Raw genomic sequence first — 26,166 nt, forward strand, 5'->3', positions numbered from 1 at the left:
ACTTAGATACAAATAAAAAAAAAGTTTTCAGAAAGCTAATTGAGGATTTTAAGAACAATGCCCTTAAATTGTTCTTTGTATGTATATAGTTCCTGGAAAACATTGACACATACAGAGTGTCCCTCTTAACTAGTGTTTACATCATAGCTATACATAATTATTATAAGAAAAATATACTATAGTTAGGCTTTCTGCTGAGTAAATAGGAATATGAAATTTAATTACTTTGTTATGTTTCTTTGACTACATATGGTTAATGATAGCCTTAAGTTACTGCTGCTGCTTTCCCTTCCCTCTTATCCCCCAGATAACTGCCTGCCAAGTGTATAGTTGATTGTGGGGAAGGGAGGCAGGGAATTAGGAAGCTTTTGTAGAGAAATTGGGACTATTGTTACCTACTAGAGGATGGAAGTATGAGTGAAAGAAAGCACCAAAGATAAATAGTTTTGTTTTGTTTTTTTTTCCTTCACATCTGGTTGGGTGAGTTGAGGGGAAAGCATCTACTGAGATGATGAAGACTTGGTGCAGAACATTCTGGGGGAGGCAGATATTCAGTTGTGTTTGGGATACAATAAGTTTGAGATGAGAAGCAGCAAAGTAGAGATGATGAGTACGTAGTTGGTTATAGAACAGTTCTGTAGTTGGCTCTAGCATTGAGCTTAAGCAGTTGATGTCTTTGATGCCAAATGTAAAATTTTATGTTTTCATTGTTTTGTTTCTATACATTTTTTTCTGCGGTGATTCTGTCATTTTTTTCATTAAGCCTCCCTCCCAGATTTTGAAAATACTGTTTCAAAAGTTGTGAGCAAAATTTGCTTAAATTTATGACAGTGAATTCTGGCATAGATTATTATATGTTCTAGATGTAGGCTTATTTCTGTAACAAATAGAATGATTTAAAAATTAATTATTGGGGCACCTGGATGGCTCAGTCCGTTAGGCATCTGACTCTTGATTTTGGCTCAGGTCTTGTTCTCAGTGTGGTAAGTGAGTTCAAGCCTTGCATTGGGGTATGCTGGGCATGGAGCCTACTTAAAAAAAAATTAAAAAATAATTATTATTAGTGAAACCACACATTGATACCTGAAAGTCAAATAGCACTAGAATATTTATGATGAAAAAATATGTCCCCTTCACCCCTACCCCCTCACCCTCCACCTTCCCACTTCAGAATCACGCACTCTCTTAGCCATATTCTTTGGTATTTCCTTTCTTGTTGCTTAATAATATACCACTATTTTTTGGTGCATGACTTTGAGACATTTGTTGACTTCTGGTTATGGAAAAAAAGGACTTAGAAGTTCATCATTCACATATTTGTCCACTTTCCTTTTCCTCATCACCCTGTCATAGTTGTATCACAATATTTTGACAAACCAGCACTGAATATTTACATTTTTATAATTATGCATGTATTTTTCACTGTTAAGGTAAATATTACACTAATACCATACTTTCTGTCTTATTTCTCCTAGAGATAATACTTGTCTCATTCAGTTGCCTGGTTTTCTGTAGAGCTATTGCTCATTTTTCCCAAATGTGTCTGAATTTCTGTCATTTGCTCATAAATAATAATTTCCATATTATGAAATATATTAGTTCCATTTTTGCCCTTACTGGAAACCTATTCCATGGTGGCCTTTGGCTTCCTTTTTTATTTTGAAGTGGTTGTTCTCTAGATCTTTTTTCTGCATTAGATTTATTTACCAAGTGCCATATTGTCTTTTTTGGTTTGTTTTGATTCCTTTTAATAGCTTCATAAGGAAAAGTGCATAGAGATAAATTTTTAGCTTTCTGAGAAGTCTCTAAGTCTCATTTTCACATACTTGATTGATAATTTGGCTGGGTATAGAATTCTAGGTTGAAACTTGATTTCATTTTGAATTTTTTTTTTTTAAGATTTTATTTATTTGACAGAGAGAGACAGCCAGCGAGAGAAGGAACACAAGCAGGGGGAGTGGGAGAGGAAGAAGCAGGCTCCCAGTGGAGGAGCCCAATGTAGGGCTCGATCCCGGAACGCTCAACGACTGCACCACCCAGGCACCCCTCACTTTGAACTTTGAACTGTGTATAGATGTTTTCTGGTTTTTAGCAGTATTCCATTATTACTTTGGAATAAAAGTTCAGTGACGTTCAAATTACAGATCCCTTTATGTGCCTTTTCCCCCCCCCGGAAGTTTTTAAGGACCTTTTCTTTTTTTTTTTTTTCTTTTTTAAAGATTTTATTTATTTATTTGACAGAGATAGAGATAGCCAGCGAGAGAGGGAACACAAGCAGGGGGAGTGGGAGAGGAAGAAGCAGGCTCATAGCAGAGGAGCCTGATGTGGGGCTCGATCCCATAATGCTGGGAACATGCCCTGAGCCCAAGGCAGACGCTTAACTGCTGTGCCACCCGGGCGCCCCTAAGGACCTTTTCTTTATTTTCAAGGCTTTGAAGTTTCATTATGATGTGCCATGGTAAAGATCTTTTTTTTCTTCTTCATTATTTTGCATGTAGTTTTTTGTCCCTGTGGCTTGAGAGACTTCTTTCCTTCAGTAAGAAGAAAATATTATTTAAAAATATAATTTCCATACCTTTATTTTCTCTCAGTTTTCATTTTCTATAACACTTGCTGGACATTTTAGGAGTGAGCTGATGATTTCTTATTTTTCCTAATCTATAGTCTGTCTCTTTGTCTTGCTTTTACTTTTTGTATTTGAATCTTCTGTATTTTTTATTGGAATTTTAATGGGATTTAGGAGAATATGGACATAATATTTGATCATTCCGTTGTATTTAGCAATCAAAATTTTAGGATTGAATTTAAAATTGTTTGCATTTCTTGCTAAACTCGATTTTTTCTTTTTTGTTTTGACAGAGATGTTATGAACATAAACAGTATCGAAATGGGTTGAAATTTTGTAAACAAATCCTCTCTAATCCCAAATTTGCAGAGCATGGAGGTAAGTATAAATACCATATACTTGTCTGTATAAGTAAATAAGCTGCTAACTTGTCTGGCTTCACTTATTTCGGTTCTGTTACTCTCAGATGCCCTGTTTTTCAGAGAGAATGGACCTTCTTTGACTGTTGCGTGAAGCTCTTTTAATACTGTAATTTGAATTTCATGTCAAGAAAACTGTAACACTTTCTACTTGATTTCTGGTTTATTCCTGTTTTGAAGATTAGTGCTGTAGGAAAGGCAGAGGAGATTAGTGGGGACGGATTGTTTAAATTTAATAAATAAACTCATTTAAGATATTAGAAAATTTTGCTTTAGAACTCTGTTGAGCTGCAAAAATTTGATTTCTTACATTAAGCTTATTCAGAAAGTGCCTATTTGGTCCTTAGCTTATGAGCTAGCATCTTTTTATTCAACATTGTATCTTAGTTTTTCAAGACAGTCATGTTTAAGACTTGATCCGTATCATGTAATGTTCTGAAAATTTACATAGCTTTTGCTTATGTGAGGGTAGAAGATTGGACAGTGAGATGTTGGTAGGGTAAAAGGAGAGTGTGTGGCTAAACTTGTGAAGACGCATAGGAAAACTAAGCTTTTGCAAGTCTGATTTGTGCAGTTAGGAGACATGGCTCTTCAGTAATTAATTTGATAATCGCTTAGTATCGAAGAAGAGGGAGAGAGCAATAGTTCTCTTTTGGCTCTCTTTACTCCTACATATTTTTACTATAATAATAACATTGGAGGTGGAAAGCAGGGGACATAAAACCACCTAAATTTATCTCTCTTTTTTTTTTTTCCTTGTTAAAAAATATTTTTTTTGTTAGGTGCATGGTATGTTGTAGGAAGTGCCATAATTTAATTGAAAGTATTTTAACGGTACATAAAGTGATGGTTTGTCTTCGACTCACTGGCAGTACAGAGTTTCATTAATTAAGGCACTTTAAGATGTTTGGTAAAACTTGCGTGAATAGATTTTACCTATTTGACAACAAAGAACTGTTTTACATGGTATAGTACCTTGCAAGTTTGGCTACTTGCCAAATATATTTTGTTAGCTTCCTTTTCCTTTAAAGTTATATATGATTTATAATGATTTGTACATGATTTTTTCCCCTCTCTTTTCTGTTTCTTTATCTGTATTTTTCTAATAAATGTTGATTTTTTTCCTCAGGGTAATACCTTTCTTTAATCCTTGCCTTTTATTATTAATTTTTCTATAAATTATAAATTTTAACCCTAAAAGTTAAGTAAATCATAATGAATATTTTTTATTCCTGTGTGCTTTGTAACATGCACATTATAAAATTAGAAATCTTTTTTCTTTTCCTTTTCTGAGAACTTAGTATTTCCCTGAACTCTGTTAATCTTTTGATTGTGAATGACAGATACCTGACATTTTCTTTGTTGTGTGTTTGGTAATAATCCCAAAGAATCTTTTAAAAATTTATGAAAATCAGAAATGTTAGACAATTTATTTGGATGGTTTAACCATTGAACAGTGAATTTAATCTTAATGTAACTGGGGTTCACAGAAATAAAGTCTGTTTTAAGGTAAAGTTTTCCGTATTTTAAAGGGGGATTTTAAGGATTGATTATTAGAGGTGAATTTCCTTGAAGAACAGTAGTAGAGTCACTGTATCTTGTTAGCACATGAATTACCAGATATTCATGCACTTTTGTATCTTTTTATTTAGAAAAAAAAAATTCTGGGATGCCTAGACTATAGAAATGTGTGTTTCCTTGGTTTGTCAAATTTTAAAATATTTTAATTCTGTAGAAGTCCGAAAGTTTTCCAGATAATCTTCTTGAAAGTTTAAATTCTTAGAATAATGTAACATTTGTTTTTGAGATTATGATTACTTTTTTGTTAACTATTTTTAATGTTTAATTACTTTCTTTTTTCTTCCTTTTCTTTCTCTTCCCCCCCTCCTTTTTTAAAAATAGAAACCCTGGCTATGAAAGGATTAACATTGAACTGTTTGGGGAAAAAGGAAGAAGCTTATGAATTGGTTCGTAGAGGTTTGAGAAATGACTTGAAGAGTCATGTGTGTATCCTTTTTCAGATATGTTTAAGGATTGGATTGGGGTGTCTTAAGCTAAGACAGCAATTTGGGAGTCAGAAGTCTTAGATTCCTCTTACTGTGTAACTCCAGGGTTATAAATTGAATAACAGCTGTCTTCATGGAACATTTTTATGTACTTACCCTGTTCTAACATTACTTCTGTTCAGATAAATTGGACTTTGCCTTTTAAAATACCGTGGTCCCACCTTATCCGCAGTTTCACTTTCTGCAGTTTCAGTTACCCGAGGTCAACTTCAGTTTGGAAGCACGATCCTGACGCATTGTCAGGTCAGTAGTGGTATTACACTACATCACAGTGCCTGAGTCATTCACCTCACTTCATCTCATCACGTAGGCATTTTATCACCTCACATCACAAGGAAAAAGGGTGAGTACAGTATAATAAAATAGTTAAGAGAAAGAGAGACCACGTTCATATAACTTTTATTGCAGTGTATTATAGTTCTATTTTGTTATTACTTATTGTTGATAATCTCTTACCATGCCTAATTTGTAAATTAAACTTTATTGTAGGTTTGTGTATATAGGAAAAAACATAGTTATATATAGGTTTCAGGCAGTTGTTGGGAGTCTCGAAACCTATCCTTCACAGATAGGGGGATACTATATTTATGAAAGCCCTTCCCTCGATTACAAATAAAGAAGCACCCGGCAGATTTCATCATCATTATAAATTTAGAAAAAAATATACAATAGGAATAATAGGCAAATAGTATACTGACAAAGAACACAAGCTCTGGAGTATGCTTCCCTTAGGTTTGAATTTCACCTCTTCTTTTTGTGATCTTAGGACTTAGTTTCCTAGTGTATGAAATGACGATAACCATACCCATCTCACTGTGGTGTTGTGAGGATTTAACGATGAGGTGTCGTAGATGTTTAACATAGTTTCTGATAGTGCCAAGGTACTGTACCAGATAAATTTTAAGAGTCAGGTGAAGTTAGGAGCAAATACAAATGTCTGAAGGAAGATAGAGAAAAAAATATGGGTTGCTCTTTTTTAAACCGTTTTTAAACAAATATTTCTTATTTTGTGAGCTGACACAGTTTTTAGTGCTGAGACACTTTGAATTTCAGGTGTTTACCAGACCTCTGGCATACTACAGATGAAGAAAAGTTAGGGATTTTGCTGTCGAGGAATTTACAGTCTGGTGAAGGAAGGTACTTAGTGGATGCATATACAGAAACGTGTTTGAGTATTACATAAAGCATTACAGCTTGTTCAGAAACTATCACTAATCTAGTGAAGCAGAATTGAGTTGGGAGTAAGTAGAAACGCTAGAGTAATCAAAGGACTAATTAGTAAGACTGTTGTAGATACCTTTTCATCATTTTTAATGATTGCATAGTGTTCTGTAAGTATTTACTTATGATTTATTTGTGTTCCTCTTGATGGACATATGTTTCTTTAAATTTTTAGCATTGTTAAACTCCTTAAGTATAGATTTTTAGGGGGTGAAGTTTAGAGGCAGTTAAAAGATAGTTGCAGTGCTCATGAGAGGTGATGAAGTCCTGGTAATGGGGGCCAGATTATGAAGGGTAGTGTGTCTTAGGCTTTTAAAAACGTGTACCAGCCAAATGAGAAGACTGTGTTAAACTTTACTTTGTCATTTTAGTATGAAAGCAAGGATTTTTCAAATAAAATTTATGGTATTCAATAATGTATTTTCAGTTTAACGTGTGCCATCCTGGGCATTATGTATTTAACTGACTCTGTTGAGGAGCCCTGACATTCATAGATTGAAAAGTTTATATCTGATCTGAGAGAGAAACACTACAAGTTTCTGGAAAGGGAAGTGAATTATTTTCTTTTGATTTTACGTATTTTTTTTTTTTTTAAGAAAGGTTACTCGGAAAGAATAAAAGCAGAGAGACTGTGAAGGTAGGAGGATGGGTGACTGTGCAGTACTCAAGATCTAAAGTGAAAAGGACTTGTATTAGGGGAGTGGGATTATTTATGTATTTTCCCCCCATTATAGCATTTTTTTACAACAACTATAGTTTACTTCTCTGTGCTCTTACTAGACTTCAGATTTTTTGGATGCAGGAAACAATCCATTTTGGTCACCTACACCCTGATTATTAAGATATTTTAATAATTGCTAAATGAATTTTTATCTTATATGTGTTTTTCATCTTCTATGTATTGACTTTTAGGGACTTGTACTGCACTAAGCATTCTACACTAAGAATCTTGTTAGCTAAAGAAAATGTACATGATGTAAAATAATTATATGTTAAGTATATACTCATTCCCTCTTTTTTTCTTTTAAAAGTAAAGATAATTCCAGGGGCACCTGAGTGGCTCAGTCGGTTATGTATCCGACTCTTGATTTTGGCTCAGGTCTTGATCTCAGGGTCCTGAGACCCAGACCAGTGTTGCGGAGCCTGCTTGGGATTCTCCCTTTCCCTCTGTGCACTGTGCCCCACCCCCACCCCCAACTCATGTGCACTTGCATGTTGTCTCTCAATAAATAGATAGATAGATAATTCGTAATATTTATTGAGCATTTATTTTGTACCGATCTTTTCCATTTACTTATGCAACTATGCTGTATAGACTTTCTATTTACATTTTATAATTGAGGAAACATATAAGACCAAGTAACTTACCAAGGTGACAGCTAATAAGACAGGTGAGACCCATTTTCTCTGGCTTAAAAAGCTGTGTTGTTTTCCAGTGTGTTAAACGTCTATCTTTATATTCTCTCCTTTTTTTAAAGCTTATAACTTTATAAATAGCTGTAGTTTTCTGAGTTTCTTGAGGAATGTTATTGGAATATTATTTCTTGACTTGTAGGTTGTGTCCTTAACAAAATCCTTTAGGTTGGCATGTTTATGGCCTTCTCCAGAGGTCAGACAAGAAATATGATGAAGCCATTAAGTGTTATAGGAATGCGTTAAAATGGGATAAAGACAATCTTCAAATCTTAAGGGACCTTTCTTTACTACAGATTCAAATGAGAGATCTTGAGGGTTACAGGGTAAGTAAAATAGCCAATTTTTTTATTCTAAGGGAAAAGTAGTATTAAAATATTTAAAACTTTTTTGAGTACTTACTAAAAACAAAATTTTCCATTCTTAAACAGAATTTAATTGAATCTTATTCATCTCCTCCTAGTAGTGATTGCGTATATGTTATGACTGGACTAATCAGATTTTTAAAATAAATTATTTTACTCTGAGGCAGAATTGGATTACTTTGTAGAATGGAGTTAATTCAGTGAAAATTAGCATTGAAGTTCCTCGAATAGACAATGTCTTTGTCTGCTATTAACATGTAAATACAACCTTTAGTTCTCACATTTTTCTGGAAAGCGTATTTGTTCTTCTTTTGACCTCCATTGTGACAATTCTTTGTACCTATCTTTTAACCCTTAAATTAGTCTATTAATTCAGATCTATAGAGTCCATGTAGTACCTCCTCAGTTGTTTTCTGTAGATCTTAACTCAGTAGTTGGGCCCTGTATTTTTAAAAAAGTTTTTCTTTTGTACTCTTTTCCATCCTGTCTCTCCTTTTTTTTTTTTAAAGTAGTTCAGGAAATAATAAAGCATATCTGGTCTTAAGTTTTAAAAAAGTTACAATATTATTTTGGAGGCTTCATTGTACTTCTTACCAAATATTGTTTTGCTCCTATAAAGCTACACAATATGGATGTCTGAAGCTATGTTCTATTATTTTTCCCAGTATTGTGTTGCAAATTGCTCATCATTGTTGGGTTAATTAATATGATCTTTTTAGGAGCATTTGCTTTCACCGTAAACCTAAGAAAGTTTTTTTTTCCCTTGAAAGGAAACGAGGTATCAATTACTTCAGCTTCGCCCTGCACAAAGAGCATCATGGATTGGTTATGCTATTGCTTACCACTTATTAGAAGATTATGAAATGGCAGCAAAGATTTTAGAAGAATTTAGGAAAACACAACAGGTAACAACCAGGAGCCAGACCTAGTAAACTGGGTCTAATTCTAAGTGTAATGATGAGAAAGAAGTGTATATAGACTTACAAACTTTTTATTTTGAAATAGTTCCAAACTTGAAGAAAAATTGCAAGGAACTCCATTAGGAGTTCAGTCACATTAACTGATTGTTCATACTTGACACATTACTTTACAAGTTCTATTATCTATTTATCTTTTTAAATTTTTTTCCTGAAACATTTGAGAGTAGTGCAGACACCATGATCTTCTCCTAAATCTGTCAGTGTAATATTTTCTAAGACTAGCTCTATAGTTATTAACTCTATACACAGTACAATATAGATTATCAAAAATTAGGAAATTTAACATTGATAGACTGTTATTATCTAATCCACGACCTGTATTCAAAATGTGTTAATTATCCTATTTATATCCTTTCTAAGATCTTTTCCCCCATTACTGGAATCATACTTTGCATTTAGTTATCATTTCTTTCCAGTCTGATTTAATCCGGAAGTTTTGAAGGCTTTCTTTCTATTTCATGACATTGAAATTTTTGAAGAATACAGCAAGTGCTTTTGTAGAATGTCCATCAATTTGGATTTCTTTGATGCTTCCTCATTATTAGATATAGTTAAGAATTTTTGGCAGGAAACTACAGGAGTTACATTTAGCCCTTCTCCTCAGTTCATCACATTAGGAAGCGCATAAGGTCTGTTTGTTCCATTTAAATACTTGGTTAATGTGGTGTCTGCCAGGTTTCTTTACTAAAAAATTGTTGTTTTTTCCTCTTTGTATTTATTAAACAGTTTGAGATGTTATGAGTAGCCTGTTCTTCATCAAACTTACCACTGGTTTTAACATTCATTGTGATTCTTGCCTGAATCAACTGTTCTGTGATAGTTGCAAAGTGGTGATTCTCTAACTCTCTTATTTTTTCTAGATTTATTATTTGACATTCTACTGTTAAGTAAGAGCTTTCCTTTCTACCCTGTTTACTTATTATTATATGTAAGGACTTAGGGATTCTTACTTTATTCAGTGGGTTATAAGTTAATATTGTCATTTTTTACTTAGTTGCTCTCTAGACAGATATTTAAGAATGTTTAGAAAATGAATTCTGTCAGTCAGTTATTATCCTTTGATTTCTTGTATGTATTTTGAGTGTATAAACAGTTTTCTAAAATGAAAACGAAATTCTTACTGTTAGTATTCCTTATATCCATATATAGACATCTCCTGATAAAGTGGATTATGAATATAGTGAACTACTTTTATATCAGAACCAAGTTCTTCGGGAAGCAGGTCTCTATAGAGAAGCCCTAGAACATCTTTGTACCTATGAAAAGCAGATTTGTGATAAACTTGCTGTAGAAGAAACCAAAGGTACTTTTAAAAATTTTATTTATGTATGTATGTATATATGTATGTATTTTAAAGAGTTCATTTGTTAGAGAGCCTGCGCATGCACAAGTGTGGGGGGCAGAGGGAGAAGCTGACTTTCCGCTGAGTAGGGAGCCTGACAGTGGGCCTCTATGCCAGGACCCTAGGATCATGACCTGAGCCCAAACCAAGAGTTGGACATTTAACTGACTGAGCCGCCCAGGTGCCCCAAAGGTGTTTTTTTTTTGTTTGTTTGTTTTTTATTTGTATTTTATTTTTTGGTATTTATTTGTTCATATTTTATTTTTATTTGTTTTATTGTTTTATTTTTTTATTATTCTAGTATTTAGTTATCGCAAAGAGCAAGACTAAAAAATCTAGTTGCTGCTGATAATTGCATATAATTCAGCTTTTTTGTGATAGAAAATCTGTTTCTTGCACATACACTGAATAATTTGTAATGTTGGAAAATACGCATTTAAACAATGGCTATTGATATAGGAAAGAATAATTGCAAAAAATAAAATCATTAAATGAAGTGACTCAGAATATTTTTCTTTAAATAAAATGTTCTTGGCTTGAAAATATTAATAGGGTTTGATCAAAACACAGGAGGTAATTGCTTAATTTTATAAGATAGGAATAAATTTCTTAGGAACAGCTTATTAGCAAAACTGAATGTGTTACTGAGTCTTTACTGAAGTATATATGGGGCAATCGTAAGGTCTTTCTAGTTTATGTGGATGTCTTTCTGGACATAGAAGGAATATGAATTGAAACCAGAGATTTGGCTTTATATGTGTGGATTGTGATAAGAGGGGTAGATCCCTAAATAAAGATCCCCAACGCTGCCATTTATTAGAAGGCTGAGAAAAAGGAGTTTCAATTTTAAAAGTTGAGGAACTGATTATGGAAAATGAAAGAAGAATAACAAGTAACTGAAAATAGAAGTACTTTTCTAAGAATTACCATCTGAAATGTCTCTTTGCCTGGGTTAGTCCAGGGAACTGATGTTTGCTGGTTTCAGATTCCTTTGGCTCCTGTTGAAGTTGAATACTAAAAAAGTGCAGTACTTGCTTGTATAGTGGATATAACCATTATTTGCCATATGAGCTTTCAGCAGAGGATAATGCTGCTGGCAAGAAAAAAAATGGAAGTCTCTACCCTGCTGGAGCTCATTTGTGAACTATAGATCCAGAACAGCCATCTTTCACTTGAATTGATCCTCCCTTAACCATCTGTTAGTTATAAAGGGAGGGGATTTCTGACTTTATGAAAGGATCACAAGACTGGAAAAAACTAGTTCAGGTTCTTTCATTGGCTACTATAAGTAGCTGTATGACCAGTCAGAAGGCTTGGACCTTTGTTTCTTTATCAAAATACATGATAGTTTTCAAAATACTCTTAAGTACATTATTTCATTTGATCTTTTTGATAACTATTAGCGATAAAGAATGACAGATCAAGTTAGGTGAGAATTCAGAATTGATCAGTGGATTTTAGGAATTTGGAAGTCATTGGAGAGACCTTAACAAAAGCATTTTCTGAACATTGGAAAGGAGGGTGACAAATCAAGTGGAATTAAATGACATTGGATGTCGAGGAATTAAAGATAGCATGCATGGATGACTCATAAAAGAAGTTTTGTTGTCTAGGGAAACAGATAAGTGGGGTGGTGCTAGATGAAATGGAATACAGAATCAAAAGGTTTTTTTTTACAGTATGTACTTAATGCTCACTGGAGAATGATCCAGTAGAGACAGAATATTTGATACAACAGAGAAGCTGTGATCTAGTGGATAAGTTGAAAGATGAGCTTTAGATAACAACATGAATAGTTCACAGTAGCAAGTGAGGGTTGAATACATAGGTAAGTAGATATATAGATGTAGTAGATATCTGGGAGTTCTTCTAATTGCTTCCATTTTCTCAGTGAACTAGGAAAACAGTCATCAGTTCATTCCACAAAGTATGTATTGATAGTTACAGTGAATCAGGTGGTGGGGACAGCTTATATAAAGAAAATAGAAAGGAACTGAGAGTAGAACATTAATCGTTGGAAATTCTAGTAATAAAGGCATTGTTACTGGTCTGAATAATTTGCGAACTTCTGGAGTGCGTGAGTGGGCATAGTTAAGCAGGAAGTTTCATTGTTAATTCTTTACACCACCAGTTCCTTCTACAAAAAAGAGGTGGGAGAAAATTAAGGAGAGGAAATGTTGGATGGGTGTAGTGTAGGGGAGAAAAGTTGCAGGATTTTTTTGTTCTCAGTGAAGTAGGCTTTTGATTAGTATAGAGCAGGTTTGTCAACCTTGGCACTGTTTTGGGACTGAGATGTTGGGGATGGAAGTTTCCTATATGTTGTAGTTCACTTAGCAGCATCCCTAGCTTTTACCTATCAGAATACCAGTAGCACTGCCCCATCCCTTATTGTGATAACCAAAAAATGTCTCCTGATATTGGCAAAAGTGCCCTTGGCTGAGAGCCGCTGGCTGATACAGACGTTAAAAATATGGGCTTTTTAAAGCCAAATTACTTGGATTCAAATCCTGATTCCAACAGCTAACTATCTTAAAGTTCCTCAGCAAGTTTACTTAAGTTCTCTCTGCTTTAAAATGATGAAAATAATAGTAAACTATCTCATAGAGTTTTGAGAACTGAATTGCCTAATGCATGTGAAATGTTTAAGTCACTGGCACACAGTGAAAACTCAGTAAGTGTCCTTTTTTTTTTTTTTTTTTTTTCTGATGAGAGCAGAGGGTGACAAGGATGAAGTCATGGTTTGAAAATAATACCTTTGGTGGATGGAAGCCCATTAAGGATAAGGAAAAGTGTACCTGAGCAGTGCTTGAGGCTTATTTGATTTTGGAGCTCATAGATTTCTAGGGAAACCAGTGCCTCTGTCTGTTCATCTAATGACCTGCTTCTTTTTGTGAGAAGGTGTATAGCAAACAAACATTTGGGAGCCTTAGGTTTTGAGACTGATTTTGACATTGGGGCTGTTAATACCATTTAGGGATGAGATTGGCTATGTCACCCAGAGAAAATCAGCAGTGAGTCTGCGAGTTACCGAAGGGTCTGAAGAAAAGGGAATGGTTTTTCTCTAAGATTGAAGGCTAAGTTTAGTGAGACAAGAATAAGCTAGACAAGACAATTAAGCTTAAAGCAAGATAGCTGCCCTATTTGGTAGACTGAAGAGCTAGAAAAAGCAGGTTTTGGATGTGGTCATGACCGTGGGCTGCTATAGCAGAATCCTTTTATAATTGATTCGGAGATCATAAGGTTAGAGTGTTGGATTGGGTCAATAATTCAGATGTGAAATTGTCTGTGTTATATCAGGAATAATTAAGTAGTAGGTGGTGGCTTGGTGACTGTGTTTAGTGAATTTGGGGAATAGCCTGGAGTTAGACAAATACCTGAATAAATTGAGGATGTAGAGAGGATGGCATTTCTACATAAGAACTTCAGAAAGAGAGACAATAACATGGTAGTCTTGCTGAAGGGTATTAGGAATTTAAGAGGATACCAAATCCACTTCCCAACATTGAAGAGATTTTAAGAGAAAATTCAAGGAAAAGTTAAAGTTATAATCAGAAGATATTTAGTTAATTTAATTTGTTTTTCATCAGGGGAACTTCTGTTGCAGTTAGGTCGTTTGGAAGATGCAGCTGATGTTTATAGAGGATTACAAGAGAGAAATCCTGAAAACTGGGCCTATTACAAAGGCCTGGAAAAGGCACTCAAACCAGGTAGTATTGTTTAAAACTTTTTAAGTTTCAATTGCTCCTTTTGTTGATAAATATTTTTTTTAACTCTTTGAAAAGCTTATCTAGAAAAATAGTGGTTAAGAATTGGTTTCAAAATCTGAATACAAAAGTACAGTTGCAGACTTCCATTTAGTATGGCAGATTGAGCATTTTCTGAAACCTCTCTTTTACACATTTATAGAAATAGTTGAGAAAAGAATTTCATAAACAACTTTTAATAATTTGCAAATGGCATGGCAGCATCAAAAATTGAAAGGGAAATTCCTCCTGACAGAAATGTCTCCTTACTTACAGAGATGTCTCCCTAAAGGAAAGAAAGCTTAACTTCTGTGGCCACAGCTGCATGGCCTGCCAAGGGCACATGAATGCAGCCAAGCTGAAAGAGCAGCACTGTTTCCTGTGTGGGAAGAGGGACTAAATTTCCATCACTTAAATGAACTTGGGTCCAGAGACTTTCCCCACAACTCCCCTTCACCCTCTCCCATGAATGGGACTCAAAGAGAATAGTAGAGAACACCCAGAAACATGTCATCTACAAATAGGGTCCTTAGCGAAGATGATTTGATTTGAGGCTGTGTCTCACTCAAGACTGGTAGTGAGCCAATACTGATACACTGATATATACAAGAGAAACCTTGTAACAAAGAATATTTTACTATTCTGAAACACTGTCACAGGAATGGTAATCATTAGTACAGCAAAAGGGAGTAAATGGAGGAATCTAAGGTGAAAAAGGGAATTGCAGCTATGAAATAGGAAAAGTTATGAGAAAGTACTAATTAGGAATCTAGGAAAAGAAAAGCCTACTTACTGAAATAAAAATCTTAATAGATTGAATGGAAGAGAGTCCACAACTGAGGAGAAATTAGTGAACTGGAAGATTGAACTGAGGAGAGCTCTTAAGTGAGAGTGAAAGAAAATACAAAAGAAATATGGAGAAATGGAAGATTAGGGGATAGATCCAAAAGCTCTAAAATAAAGGATAGGCTGAAGAGAATAGTAGAGAAGCTGTGGAAACGTAATAACCAAGCTTTTCTTAGAACTAAACTGAGTCCTTAGATTCTGAAAGATACCTAAAGCAGAAAGGATAGAGAAAATTATATATTTTAGAAGATTACAGGCATTTAAAATATAAAAATACTAGAAAAATATTCTAAAATGATTGTTGGTATATTTAGGTTATTAGATTATAAATTTTGTTTTCTCTAATTTTTCTGCTTAATAAGAATTTATATAGACTTTGAGAAATTTATAATTTGCTAGAAAAAACATACAAGTTAGGATTAAATATAAAAAGAATTTTTTTGTTTTGTTTTGTTTGCAGCTAATATGTTAGAACGACTAAAAATTTATGAGGAGGCCTGGACTAAATATCCCAGGGGACTGGTGCCAAGAAGACTGCCATTGAACTTTTTATCTGGTGAGAGTAATTGCAAAGGAATGAAAGTGATGTTAGGATTTACAGTTTGTTTCCTTGGTTTTAGATATATGAGTGTGCATGTTAGTATTGAAGTATGTATTTTAGAGTTGTCTGGGTAAATGCAAATCAACAGATTTTTTTTCTTCCAAGGTGAGAAGTTTAAAGAATGTTTGGATAAGTTTCTAAGGATGAATTTCAGCAAGGGTTGTCCACCAGTCTTCAATACTTTGAGGTCATTATACAAAGATAAAGAAAAGGTAAAGCAAAATACCATTTTTTCCCCACTATCATTTCTTCACTCAGTGTTTGAAATCATTGATTCTTGATTATCTGTGTACATAGTACATATTTTGTGAATCTGGTATCTGTTTTCCTGTCTTGTGGTTTAAATGCTTCTGTACCTCTTACTTTTCATCCCTTTCTCTTTTTAATCAAGTAACTTATTATTTCCTTATTTTCTCTTTTATTTCTGCTATTTACTTTGAGTCAGTGTAGGTATGAAAAGTTGGTAAGGTAGTGATTTCTTCAATATTTTCTCTAATCCTTGTTCATGGTGAAAGTCAGAAGTAATTTTTTAAACTAAGGTTTAGCTTAGTGGTCTTTCTCCTTTTTTATTTGGTAGGAAAAACTTCTGTCAGCAGTTTGTTTGCTGTCCCAGTAAGTTAACTTTTTGAGCTATGTATAATAATGCTCAAATTGCTTATTAAGAGGGTGGTTTTTTTTTTTTTTTTAAAGATTTTATTTATTTATTTAACAGAGAGACAGCCAGCGAGAGAGGGAACACAGGCAGGGGGAGTGGGAGAGGAAGAAGCAGGCTCCCAGCGAAGGAGCCTGATGTGGGGCTCGATACCAGAACACTGGGATCACGCCCTGAGCCGAAGGCAGACGCTTGCCCTGAGCTGAAGGCAGACGCTTAACGACTGAGCCACCCAGGCGCCCCAAGAGGGTGTTTTAATACTAATTTAGATTATTTTGCTTGCAAGTACAGTGACATCAAGGCATGCTGGTTGGATAAAAAGAAATCAGTTACAGTGAAGAATCAGAAAGGTGGGACAAATTAAACATGCTAAACACTTTAACCTAAAGCATAGAAGGTGTGCTTATTTTCCAGTCTTTTGTTGAGAGGCCCAAGGTATGGGCTTTATTGATGACTTTCACTCTTTTTTTAATTGCATAAATCAACATTCCTAAAATGTGGTCTGTTGTTTTCAGTATCAGTAGCATGGGAACTTGATGCTTACGAAGCAGTCTTGATTATAGAAGCCTATATATTACGATTTTCCCCCTTATCATTGAAACCTAAATTTGTTAGAAGTATATAATTTATCCTTGAGTCTCTCCATGGTATTCAACTTAAAACAGTTTTTTCTTTTGTTCTCATTTATTGAGTTTGCATAATATTGAATTAAATTCTGTAATGATGATAATAAATGCAACTGATTCAAACAGGTTTGGGAAAACAAAACTCTTAGTAAGCATGTAGCTCAACTTGTGGGAGCGGAAGAACATGGGCGCACCAGAATAACCTAGCTGTGACCATTCAGTCCTCACAATTTTCTGAGGTAATGGAGAGAGCTGGTGTTAATCTGTTGAGTCGGTTAAGTTGAGGTCATTCAGGAGAGCTTCTGTAGTAACAAATCCATTATAGATGGATTAAGTGAAGAAGGGAATTAATAAATTAAAGGTATTCACAGATCTCTTACAAAGCCAGGAGCAAGTGGTGTAGTCATGACTCAGGAGAAACCAGAACCCAGACATCCACTCACTATCCTGGATTTCAGAAATCCACCCACTGTTGTGTTTCAGTTTTACTAATGCTTTCCCTTTGATGCTAAAATTGAGAGTTGATGCTATTATGTACTTTTGGAATTTCTCTTTTCACATAGTTTTTAATTCTTGATTCCTGAAGGGCAGATGTTAATTGTGGATATTATTTATGTGAATTGAGATAAAAATGAACCAAGATAAGAGTCATCCACAATATCACCTCTTTTTATCTACTCTTTTCCTGATTTCTAGCTCAGCTTCATTCATATTCCCTCCTTTCTAGCAGGGAAAGGAGTTGCCAGTAAATTTTTAGAAAGTTGTATCTTTTTTTTTTAACTTTATTTATTTATTTATTTATTTATTTGAGAAAGCACGAGCAGGGGGAAGGGCAGGGGGACAGGGACAAGCAGACTTGCCACTGAGCACGGAGCCCAGTGTGCGGCTAAATCCCAGTACCCTGAAATCATGACCCTGAACCAAAATCAGGAGTCGGACACTTAACCGACTGAGCCACCCAGGCACCCCGAAAGTTATATTTTAATACCTCCAAAAATGTATGATTTATTTGCTTTTAAGTTTTTATCCATAGGTTAAGAGGTTTATAGAAGGGTGTGTGTGTCTGTGTGTGTGTGCGCACGTGCGCGTGTCTTGGAATGTTGACGTAGCCTTTTAAAATAGTGAATAACATGTTTTGTACAAAAATGGTAACTGCATTTATATATATTAAAGTTTGCTTGTGTGTTTGTACTCTAGGTGGCAATCATAGAAGAATTAGTAGTAGGTTATGAAACTTCTTTAAAAAGCTGCCGGTTATTTAACCCTAATGGTAAGTGCTCAAGTTTTATGTTTTAAAAATGTCTTGAAAATTTCTTAATCAGAAGGTCAATATTCATTACTTAGACAGTAAGCTTAGTATATTTAAATTTTTTTCTTTTTAAGGTGGAGATGCATTAATTTGCTCATTGTGTGAAAATATTTGGTTAAGAAGAGAATCATATTATCTTACTGGAAAAAAATATAAAATTTAAAACATCTACAAAACTAGGCCTACTCATACAGTGATCCTCCATCATTTACCCAGCATCCACTTTCAGTAATTTTTAACTCATGGGAAAACATTTCATCTATATTCTTTCTTTCTTTTTTTTTTTTTTTTTAAGATTTTATTTATTTATTTGACAGAGATAGAGGCAGCCAGAGAGAGAGGAAACACAAGCAGGGGGAGTGGGGGAGGGAGAAGCAGGCTCACAGCAGAAGAGCCCGATGTGGGGCTCGATCCCGTAACGCCAGGATCACGCCCTGAGCTGAAGGCAGACGCTTAACCGCTGTGCCACTCAGGCGCCCCTATCTATATTCTTTCTTACTTCTCTCTTTTCCCATGTATTCTGAAGTAAATCCCAAACATCACATCATTTTATCCATGACTATTTCAGTATTCTAAAAATCATAACCATAATATCATCACCACACCTGAACATTAATACTTTATTAAGATCAAAGAAAAAAGTCCATGCTTACATTTCCAGTTATCTTAGAAATGTCATTTTTTTTCCCTCTTTGGCTTTGAAGTTTGTTTGAATGAGGCTCCATATGAAATCTGTACTTCAAGTTTGCTATGCCTCAGCTCTGTTACAAAGAATCTATAGGTTTTCTGTTTGCTCTTTTTCCTGCAGTTTATTTGTATAAAAAATTCGGTTTTTTTTCTTGAGTTTTTCTACAGTCCAGATTTTGCTGAATGGACGCTCATGGTGTTGCTTAACATGTTATTCCTCTGTCCTCTGAATTTGTTATAAATTGGTAGTTGGATGTAGAGCTGTGCTATCTAGTATAATAGCTATTAGCCACATATGACTATTAAAATTTTTTAAATTAAATGAAATTAAAAATTCAGTTCCTTAGTTGTAGTAGCCATAATTCAGGTGCTGCTTAGTAACCATGTAAAGCCAGTTCCCACTCCCATATTGGTCAGGGCAAATACAGAACATTTCCATCCTTGCAGAAGCTTCTAATGGACAGGTCTGAGTAGAGGATTAATGAGATTCATTATTTTGTTTGTTTGTTTCCTTTTAAATATAGGGGGTGAACATGGTTATTTCATGGCAGGGCTGGTAGTATATTCTTCTATCAGGAGTCATTTAGTGTTTGTTTTGTATGTTAGCAACTGTCAGTAATTACAAATTGATAATAGTCTATCATTCGTCTTCTATTATCTTATAAGAGAAATTTCCCTTCATCTGTTACCTGTTTATCCAGTATTTTGGTTTATATAGGAAAAGCAAGATAAATGCTGCTTCTTTCCCCATATGTCCTACTTTTTGTTGTTATTCTTTACCAGTTTTCAAAATAATGAATTCATATAGTAGCGTCCTTCAAAGATGCCAGTGCACATTTTAAAGGTATTATGAATTCATGGGTTTAAACATATTTCATGTTTTAAATCATTGCAGTTTCAAATGGTTCCAGCCTTCACATACCATGGTGTAGTAGTTGATAGCTTTTTGGCAGTTTGTTAATGACAAGATACTCCAGTTCATCTGGTACACTGCCCATAGCAGACCTGGAATCAATTGTTTTTCCAAAGGAGCCCTGGTTCTTACAGTGGGAAAGCCCAGTATGGGACCTGGGGTGCTCATTGCTATTGGGTTGATCATTGTTTCTAGGTCTCAGATTAATTTTAATAATACTTTTTAGAAGGCGTTACCATGGTTTCATTGGTTAATCATCATGATGTTCCTTTGATTATCAGCATTTTCCTACATATTTTACAAATGTGGAAGAGGTTCAATGACATGCCCAAGAATATGCAGCACTTTAGTTGCAGATCTATCAGATCGGGAGTTGGTGAGTTCCACTCCTATTGTTTGTCCACTGAGCCATCCTGCTTTTACTAGGATAAAAATAAGCAATCTATTGCTTTCTTTGAAAGCAAATAACAGTTCTTAGATTTTAGATATTGGTATTTAAAAAAGTATTTTATAATGTGTGGGTTGTATATTTAACTTACACATTTTCTTGTGAGTGTATAAAAATTAAATTATGAACTAAAATGTAGAGTAAGCATTTTTACTTATTTCATTTTTTGGGTATAGTTTTTATTTACCCTAAATTAAGCATCATTGCATATCAGCATAATATTAGAATATATTAATATAATCACCCAAAACTCAACCACATCACAAGTATATTTATGTATAGTTTAGTACATTAGCTAGAAATCCAATTAAGCAGTCAGGCCTTTTTTTTTTTTTTTTTTTAACCTCACATTAGTGGAAGATCAAAATTTCTTCTGATACCTTTTTTGCCCCTCATAAATAACATCCTGATCTTTACACTTTTGTAGTACTAGCACAACTTGTCTCTCCCCACCCCTATTCCTTTCAGTTTCTTTTTTTAAGTAATTTTTTATGTCTTTGATCTCATTTATCTGCCATATTTATTATATGAAGTTCTTACTAAATTCAAGGTATCGTGGTAGGGGCTATAATGATAAAGAACAGACAACAGGGTCCCTTCCAAAGATCTTATAAATTTAAGGATGGTTTTATAGCTAGATAAATAAATAAATGGTTCAAATTACTTTTCCTTATTAATAAAGATAAAGCCATTTGGAGGTGGGTACTCTCTTAATATATGTAATGACTAATCTTGGTTTATTTCCTCTCCCACCCACCTACCCCACTTTTTAAAGATGATGGAAAAGAGGAACCACCAACCACATTACTTTGGGTCCAGTACTACTTGGCACAACATTATGACAAAATTGGCCAGCCATCGATTGCTCTGGAATACATAAATACCGCTATTGAAAGTACACCTACATTGATAGAACTCTTTCTTGTGAAAGCTAAAATCTATAAGGTAAAATCTTCCCCCCCCCTTTTTAATAAGGTAATGAGTCTTATAAAAACTTTTTTCTATAATTTGTAGATTCTGAAAGCTGTAATAAAAATGATACATTTGATGGCTCGTAAAACCTGGAATAAGTATGGAATATTTCTCAGTCTGGTTACTTTTAGATTTGTCATGGTCATAATTTTCTCACTTGTATCTCTCTATAAACACAGATATACATACATGCATATGGTTATTCAGATATGTGGTTATTCATATTACATATTCTTAAACATTCACACACGTGTCTGGTTATTTTTTTGGTTTTAAGTAGTAACAGTATAGATACTCAAAAGTAATTTGCTGCGACATATTTGTTTCTATTAACATTTGAGTATGATCAGGATCAGTATCTGGTAATCTTAATGAAATGAGACTGCAGATTTTACTATTTTACTTGACTTCTTAACTTCTTGGTCTCACTTGAGAATCTCCAGTCATATGTTTTAGCATCATGTTAAAGTAAACTTGGCTCTTCTCTTTCTTAATACAAATACAAATTAGTAATAATAGGTCTTAGGGAAGAGACTGAAAACTTACAATTTATTTACCAAAATATAATGAAATTAAGTATTATTTTAAAGCACTTTTCAGAGTCAGGTTATGCTCATTAGTTTTGTGGCTTTGACAGATGGACTAGTAATGTAAATTAAAAAGCAGCATGGCATGTCCAGTAAGAGGCAGTAATGGTTCCATGGTTGCTTTAAGGTAGAAATTTGGCCATACCTTTGCTTTTTTTTTTTTTTTTTTTTAACTCTTCAATGTTGAAGAATAATTTTTAAAATAAACATTTTTGTATGTTAACAGAATTTCCCTGATACTCAGCCATGATGCCTTTTTTGAACTTTATATTGTTCTGACTTAAAGATTTTAATTACTATTTATTCTTAAATTCAACTATTGTTTTTGAGTATTCATTATGTGCCAGACAGCTGATATAGTTGTATAGTGAGGTAATAAAGTTAACAATATTATTAAAACAAGTCTTTACTGTCAGAGAGCTATATTCTACATGGCCAGAAAAGTATCAGAATGTATATATCTACATTGATTAGGGTCTTAAGATCAGTCAGAAGAATACCTTTTTTTTCATTTGTGTTTTAAATATTTATCAATAGGTAACTAATTACTTGCATAGTAAAATTAGCATACTGACTGGTTTATTTTGCTTTTCTATAAGCATGCTGGAAATATTAGAGAAGCTGCGAGGTGGATGGATGAGGCCCAGGCCTTGGACACAGCAGACAGATTTATCAATTCCAAGTGTGCAAAGTACATGCTAAAAGCCAATCTGATTAAAGAGGCTGAAGAAATGTGCTCAAAGTTTACCAGGGTTTGTACAGCTAGTGTTCTTATGAATAAACAGTTTATACTTGTATACCTTGCTTATTTTTCAAAATTTGTTTCTAGTATTTTTAGTATCAAAATAGGATTTTAATTAAATTGCCTTAGGAGAAAGAAACGAATCAATATTAGTATAAAACATAATTTTCTTTTTAGTTGGTTGTACAGTGGGTTTTTAAACTCTGGTTTATACTGATGTATGTTCAGATGAATTTTTTTTAGGGGTGAAAGGAACTAATGTTCATGACTATCTGCTGTGTGCTAGTGTTGTCTTTCTTATGTTACTCTCCAACCCCAGTTAGTAGATCTTTTGATTATTTACAAAGGTACATTTTTTTTCAGTGATTAGAAATATAATTCAACTTCTTACACATAGTAACTGTTCCCTTTTATTCTGAAAGTTAAGTGATTTTGAAAAAATTTGAATCAGTTGACCATATTTTCCTTCTTAAATTCTATGGTGGAATGGCATATTTGGTAAGAAATGATCTTGAATGCATATAATTTTCATATAGGAAGGAACATCAGCAGTAGAGAATTTGAATGAAATGCAGTGCATGTGGTTCCAGACAGAATGTGCCCAAGCTTATAAGGCAATGAATAAATTTGGTGAAGCACTTAAGAAATGTCATGAGATTGAGAGAGTAAGTACCATATATATATATTTATATATGAGTTTCTCATTTTATTATATGTGGAAGGTTTTAGACAACTATAGTTTTTTTCTTTATAATTCACAGTAAGTGATTTCTAAATATCAGTGCTCACATTTTTTCAGTTTTTTATTGGAAATGTTATAGACTACATTTTCAGCAGACTTGATCCATTGTCTACTCTTTCAGCAAGAATTCATGTGAAAAACTTGATAGAAAGTTTATAGCTTGGCTGTTTTTATTGATTTTTGAATGTTTCAAATTGCTGCTCCATCTTCAGGAATACAAAGCTCATTAAGTTATCTTAGAAAGCTGTTTGTTAAGGGGTTGATTGGTGATGCAATATACCCTTGATAGTCATAAGGTACAAGCTTTGAATCCTTTTTACAGTATTTCTGTAGCCTATGTAATTCCTCATTTTCTGATACATTCATTGTTAGTCCTCTTCTGATTAATTTCTGTCACGACTGGTTAGCTTTCTTTTTTTGTGTTTTTCACAGATAAAGATAATTTATATAATTTCATGCTCTTCTCTTATCAAGTCCAGAACCCCAGAGCTTAGTTGAAATGTGTTAGGTTCTGGTTGCTTGACTTAAATGCTAATTGGTCTCTCCCACATACCAGCATAACATTGTGTAGAACTCAAATTTGTATTTTTAGAAAAATTACCAAAGACTACATATAGTCTTCTCAGGTCATTCTAAATATAAAAACTGAATGTTTAATATGTAAATGTACTACATCATTATGTATACTAATAAATTATGTTTGATTTGTCATGCTGGCTTTAAGTATGATTAAGGAAGGAATAAATACATATATTTCAAATCATGTGTTTCCTTTTCATTCAACAAATAACTCAGTACTTGGTGTATGCCATATACTGTGCTAGGGGATGGCCGATTGTATTTGATTATCTGATATGCAAAACATATGGGTGATTGTGATTTTTAATATCTTTATTTTACTAATTTTTTCACGCATAGGAAACAAGTAATTCTGAGTTTTCTTTGACATTATTACACTTCCATATAATAAAAAAGATAATTTTGTTAGCATTTTATAGAAATCACTGATGACCAGTTTGACTTTCATACATACTGTATGAGGAAGATTACCCTTAGATCATATGTGGACTTATTAAAACTAGAAGATGTACTTCGACAGCATCCATTTTACTTTAAAGCAGCAAGAATTGCTATAGAGATTTATTTGAAGCTTCATGACAACCCCCTTACAGATGAGAATAAAGAGCATGAAGCTGATACAGGTATAATATTCAAAGATTTCTTATTTGGTATGGTGTGTATGTGTGTCTTTGTATTTTTGTGTAGCATAGATTTTACTTGAGCTTTTTAGTAAGCACCTTGTGGGAAGATGTTATATGTGCTTAGAAAATGATGGACAATTTGTGGATTTCCCTAAGCAATAAAAGAAAAATACTGTGTATACTTTGAAAAGTTAAGCAGTAATTTAACGGATCGTTAGCTTTTAAGAAGTTGAATTTCATGAGTTTAACATTTAAAGTCTGGTTTACCCAGTACTGTAAATTACTATCATTAGCGTCGGCACTTTACATTAATGTTGACTGTCAGTATATCTAGTTATTCTTCTTTGTAATAGTTAACTTATAATTAACCTACTGAAAGGTGAATAATGCTTGAACATTAAAAGCCGGCTTGGAATTAAACTAGTAAAATTGCCTGGTGATTTATCATTTGGCCGGTTTTTAAAGTGCTATTTTTATACCATGATGACAAAATGTATAGTCTTCCTTAGATAATTATTTGGGAAAGGATCTCAGAATAAAAATGATACAGACATGTGGAAGGATATAAATACACATCCAAATATTTTGTGAGTTATTCATGGCAAAAATGTTACATGAGGTGGGTGGAAAAAGTGTGTCAGATTTTTTTATTCAGTCTGAGCTTATTCCTCTTCTGAAGTTATGGTTAGTTGTTTTCTGTATCCTTCTTCCTGATAAAGAGCTTTGGATCCTTTTGATAATTTTTATTAAAATTTAAAATCACACGTTGAAACCCTTGTATAGATTTTATTTGACCCTCTACCTGTTGTTGCTTCCTTAAGTAGAAAGAAAATGCCAGTAAGAATCTACAAAACAATTTATAGTTGAAGCTGAGAGCTGTGATCCTGTGGTTTCTTTTGTTTATCTTCCTGTTCACTCCTCCTGCCTTTCTCCACTTCTTCAAATTATTCAAATAATATATAATTAACTCTAATTATACAAAGTTAAAAAAATTCAGAAATACACTAGCAAATGTGAAAATCCCCTTTCACTATTCTCCATACCCATAGACGATCTTCTTTCATAGGTTATCCCTACAAAAGGTTCAGTTGCCTTTGTACACAATTACATATTTCAGTTTTATGTGTATGTAAACTCCACACACACATTTCAGGGCAGTTTTTTGAGGTTGTTTGGTTTTCATTTGTTTTATTTTTTTAGCCCCATAAATGAGTGATATTATCTTGAGTATTCTGCAACTTAGACTTGTTTTTTCATAGTGTTGCTTCATATCTGGACATGACTTACTACAATGATCAGTCATTTTTAAGGCCCTGTAGAAACCTATGTGGGTTTTTTTCCCTCACCATTACAGTGCTGTAGTAAATGTCCTTGTACGTCATTTTGTACTTGTTTATTCAGCATGGATTGTTAGAAGTGGAAATTACTGGGTTAAAGAATATGAGAATTTGAAATAGTGTCAAATTGACTTCCTTAAAAGGTTCATCAGTTTTTATTTCCACAAACACTTTTGAGCTTATCTTTTACTTCATTGCTAACATAAAAAATTACCCATCCTTTACATTTCCACTGTTTTGGGGAAAATACCTGATTTATAATTCCTAGATTATGTAAAAGTTTATTTATTTTGAGAGAGAGAGAGAGAACGTGTGTGCTCGCACATCTGGGGGGTAGGGCAGAGGAAGAGAAAGTCCCAAGCCAACTCAGCGCTGAGTGTGGTGCCT

At 33.8% G+C, this 26,166-nt stretch overlaps 1 protein-coding gene across 2 annotated transcripts in view; it reads left to right on the forward strand.

Moving 5' to 3' along the window:
• NAA15 (N-alpha-acetyltransferase 15, NatA auxiliary subunit) overlaps positions 1 to 26,166 on the forward strand; it is a 79,455-nt gene that overhangs the window by 27,737 nt on the left and 25,552 nt on the right. For both annotated transcript variants that reach the window (XM_045798946.2, XM_045798945.2), the window contains exons 2-14: positions 2,860 to 2,944; positions 4,888 to 4,992; positions 7,854 to 8,011; positions 8,821 to 8,955; positions 10,180 to 10,333; positions 13,960 to 14,079; positions 15,422 to 15,517; positions 15,668 to 15,774; positions 18,038 to 18,110; positions 20,973 to 21,142; positions 22,356 to 22,508; positions 23,035 to 23,163; positions 24,229 to 24,442. In XM_045798946.2, coding sequence (XP_045654902.1) covers positions 2,860 to 2,944; positions 4,888 to 4,992; positions 7,854 to 8,011; positions 8,821 to 8,955; positions 10,180 to 10,333; positions 13,960 to 14,079; positions 15,422 to 15,517; positions 15,668 to 15,774; positions 18,038 to 18,110; positions 20,973 to 21,142; positions 22,356 to 22,508; positions 23,035 to 23,163; positions 24,229 to 24,442 — 1,699 coding nt within the window. The remainder of the gene's footprint in view (positions 1 to 2,859; positions 2,945 to 4,887; positions 4,993 to 7,853; positions 8,012 to 8,820; positions 8,956 to 10,179; positions 10,334 to 13,959; positions 14,080 to 15,421; positions 15,518 to 15,667; positions 15,775 to 18,037; positions 18,111 to 20,972; positions 21,143 to 22,355; positions 22,509 to 23,034; positions 23,164 to 24,228; positions 24,443 to 26,166) is intronic.

Source organism: Ursus americanus, chromosome 13 (assembly GCF_024610735.1).
Source record: "Ursus americanus isolate L20-20 chromosome 13, mUrsAme1.1.p, whole genome shotgun sequence".
Taxonomy (NCBI): domain Eukaryota; kingdom Metazoa; phylum Chordata; class Mammalia; order Carnivora; family Ursidae; genus Ursus; species Ursus americanus.